Source organism: Palaemon carinicauda, chromosome 25, assembly GCF_036898095.1.
Source record: "Palaemon carinicauda isolate YSFRI2023 chromosome 25, ASM3689809v2, whole genome shotgun sequence".
Classification (NCBI taxonomy): domain Eukaryota; kingdom Metazoa; phylum Arthropoda; class Malacostraca; order Decapoda; family Palaemonidae; genus Palaemon; species Palaemon carinicauda.
Window position 1 is genome coordinate 14,121,091 of NC_090749.1, and position 3,435 is coordinate 14,124,525.

At 40.1% G+C, this 3,435-nt stretch overlaps 1 protein-coding gene across 1 annotated transcript; it reads right to left on the reverse strand.

The window, feature by feature from the left end:
* Positions 1-1,169: 1,169 nt before the first annotated feature.
* On the reverse strand, positions 1,170-2,622 carry LOC137618875 (uncharacterized). Its single transcript, XM_068349078.1, has 2 exons — positions 1,879-2,622; positions 1,170-1,334 (listed from the first exon to the last, which is right to left on the reverse strand). Exons 1-2 carry the CDS (start codon positions 2,620-2,622, stop codon positions 1,170-1,172), a joined length of 909 nt encoding a protein of 302 aa, XP_068205179.1.
* Between the last annotated feature and the right edge of the window lie 813 nt (positions 2,623-3,435).

Genomic DNA, 3,435 nt, shown 5'->3' on the forward strand with positions numbered 1-3,435 from the left:
CAGACTGATTTCTTTGTAATTTTCCTCTTCATTTGGGAATAATTTGTTTTCATTAGAGAGAGAAGTTTAATCAATTTTTTATGATATTTCACACGAGTTCTAATATCCAGAGTTAGATGCCGCATTGAAGCGAATAGATTTTGGTCGATCCTTTAAGGAAAGTTAGAACCATCACTTTCTATTTAATCCTAGAAATATTCTCCATCAGTATACTCTCTCTCTCTCTCTCTCTCTCTCTCTCTCTCTCTCTCTCTCTCTCTCTCTCTCTCTCTCTCTCACCAAAGAAAACTCCATTATTATTATTATTATTATTATTATTATTATTATTATTACTTGCTAAGGTACAAACCTAGCTGGAAAAGAGAGGTGCTATAAGCCCAAAGGCTCCAACAGGGAAAAATAGCCCAGTGAGGAATGGAGATAAGGAAATAAATAAACGATATGAGAAATAATGTACAATTAAAATGAAATATTTCAAATGCTGTACCATCAAAATAGATATTTCCTTTATAAACTATAAAAAGACTTATGTCAGCCTTTTCAACATGAAAACATTTGCTGCAAGTATGATTCAACTACCCGATTTGGAAGATCATTCCACAACTTGGTCACAGCTGAATTAAAACTTCTAGAATACTTTGTAGTATTGAACATTATGATGGAGGTCTGACTATTAGAATTAACTTCAGGCCTAGTATCACGAACAGGATGGAACTGTCCAGGAATATCTGAATGAAAAGGATGGTCAGAATTAGGAAAATATTATGTAACATGCAGAATGAACTAATTGAATGACGGTGCCAGAGATTAAATATCTTGATCAGGAATAAAAAATTTGATAGACAGTGAGTTCCTGTCCAACATCTTAAGATGAGAATCAGCAGCTGAAGATCATACAGGATGACAATACTTAAAACGCTTGAATTCAAACAGCCTTCCATCTGCTTCAAACGCCGTGAATTTCCGATCAGCCATGTTCTATGGAATTTGATTATATGCTGCCTTCAAGTCTATGGAGCTGAAGTAGCGGTAAGTAGAAATTTTCTCAGTCATCTCGGTGATCCCTGGAACAGGATAAGCAATTAGGTTGGTAAATCTGTTTATGGTTTGAGAGTAATCTATGACCAATCTTTCCTTATCACACTGATCGACGACTACCGCTTGATCTCTCAACGAACTGCGACTCGTGTGATGATGCCCTCATCTGGCAGCCTTTTTACTTTTTTCTCGATGAACTCGGAGTCCTTTTTGGAATAACTTCTGGATTTCACCTTTATCGAGTGAGAGTCAACTGTCAGATTGTCGAAGATCGGCGGGTGGTTCAATTTTAGCCGCTATCAGAGCAAAAGGTGACTGGATGCTTAGCTCAAAAGGCGGTAGCGTCCCGCGAAAGTCTACGCGGGCTTGCTTGTGTAACTATAGGAAGTCATGTCCGAAAACGACTGGAGCCACGCAATCATCCATTAAGTGTAGACAGAACTCAAGGTACACTCTTCCACTTTCGGTTAAATCGTAATTGCAACACTTGTCAAGTTACATTGTCTGTTTGGCATTAGCCATGGTTATGCTGCAGGCTGAAGAATGCGTCACTGAGTTCATAGCCTTAGCTACTTTGGCATCTATAAAACCTTTATATGCTCCAGTGTCGACCAGCCTGTCCAGGGCCTCGCCTCCATTCAGTTCTACAGGTAGGACATTTCTGTAAACACTTCATAGTGCAGGAGAAGCTGCAGCCACAGTGGCTCCTGCTATGGAAGCAGGGATGGACTGTGGGAGGTTTTCTGGGAATATTCCAGCTACAAGATTAGAGTTAGTTGATTTACCATTATTGTTTCATTGTTTTCTTTGTGACCTGCAGACACGAGCTTAATGACCTACCTTCTGAGAGTTGGAACTCGAGGCTTTCTTGGCTGGGCAGAGGGCTCTAGGATGTAGGGATCCTCCACAAAAGAAGCACCTCTGACAGCTGACGGCAGCAGCACACTCACTTGGATTCGGGGAGCCACTCATTTTGATCAGAAATCTGTTGGGATCCGTTTCGGGTTTTGCCTGATCATCTATCAATGTTGCCACTGTGGTATTGGTTTCACTTGCATAAGACGCCGAATACAGCTGAGTCATTTCCAGTGCACGGGCTTGTTTCACAGCTGTGGATGAGTCCAAGGATAAGTTCTCTAACAGCCTCTGTCGGATTGCTTTAGATGCCATACCCATGATGTATGAATCTCTGATGGCTAGTTCTTCAGCCTGAGTGGCTGTACAATCAGTGAAGCTACATTCCAAGGCCAGACCTTTAAGGTTATCCAAAAAAGCATCTAGAGTCTCACCACTCTGTTGCTTGTAGGTGGCTAATTTGTATATAGCAAACACCTCACTTTTCTGTTTCACAAATCTAGCTTTCAATAGGCTTATGGCAGTGGCATATATGGTGGCCCTTTGAATTATCTTAAACAGTTTACATGATATGTGAGCACGGAGCAAGGCCAACTTATCTGGATTTAAGTCCGGGTTGATGGCCGCACAGAACGCCTCAAAGTTATCATGCCACATAATCCCTTTGTCCTCCGGATCGGCTGATTCTGGGTCTACGTCAATCGGGCTGGGCCTCAGAAACCATTGCATGATTAATATTAAGCCAAATAAATTGTGAAATACCAAAAACTGTTGCTGGAACGTTGGCCTTGTTCGGCTTAAAGTTGTGGCAAGGTGTTGGCCAAGCCGGTACAGTGTTAGAGATTCAATGTTGCCAAGCAGGCATACAAACACCAGCAGTCACGATTACCAATTCACCCCACACGGGCATGAAAAATTAAATACATATAAAAGAAATAAGTGGCATTCATTGGTTGTTAATGTCAACAGAAAGGTAAGCATATATAAGCTTAAATTAATGAGGTGAGTAAATTAACGATTTACTTAAACACAAATCAGTCAGTTTAAACATCCAATGTTGCATTACCGTTTGGAACAGAAAGCAAAATATCGACCCCTATTACTAATCATTGGTATTTTGCATAGGTAAAATGCACATACTAGAGCTCAAGAACACCTTCAGGGTAAAACTTTCTGGCTAAAAAAGCTTGGTTATAAATTTCTTTTGTTTGTTAAAAGATACCACAAATATTACGTCCTAATACATCTCTTTGCCTATCAAAGTAGTGACTTAATCATTCTCTAAAATGGCCAATGTTCGAGTTTTATGGACGACATGACCAAATGAATTTTGTGATGGGTCATGAATCCATAAATCAATGGCGTTAGATCCGGTTCGAAGAACCACTAAAAATTAGAAGTTGAATTAATATGTAGGAAATGATTCCAAAAGAGTCTCCCCACTCCGATATCCGAATTCCTGGCTTAGAGAAGTTGAGCACCAACACTCTCACATTCAACAAACCTGAGAGATGCAACAAACACTGTTTACTAACCATACAC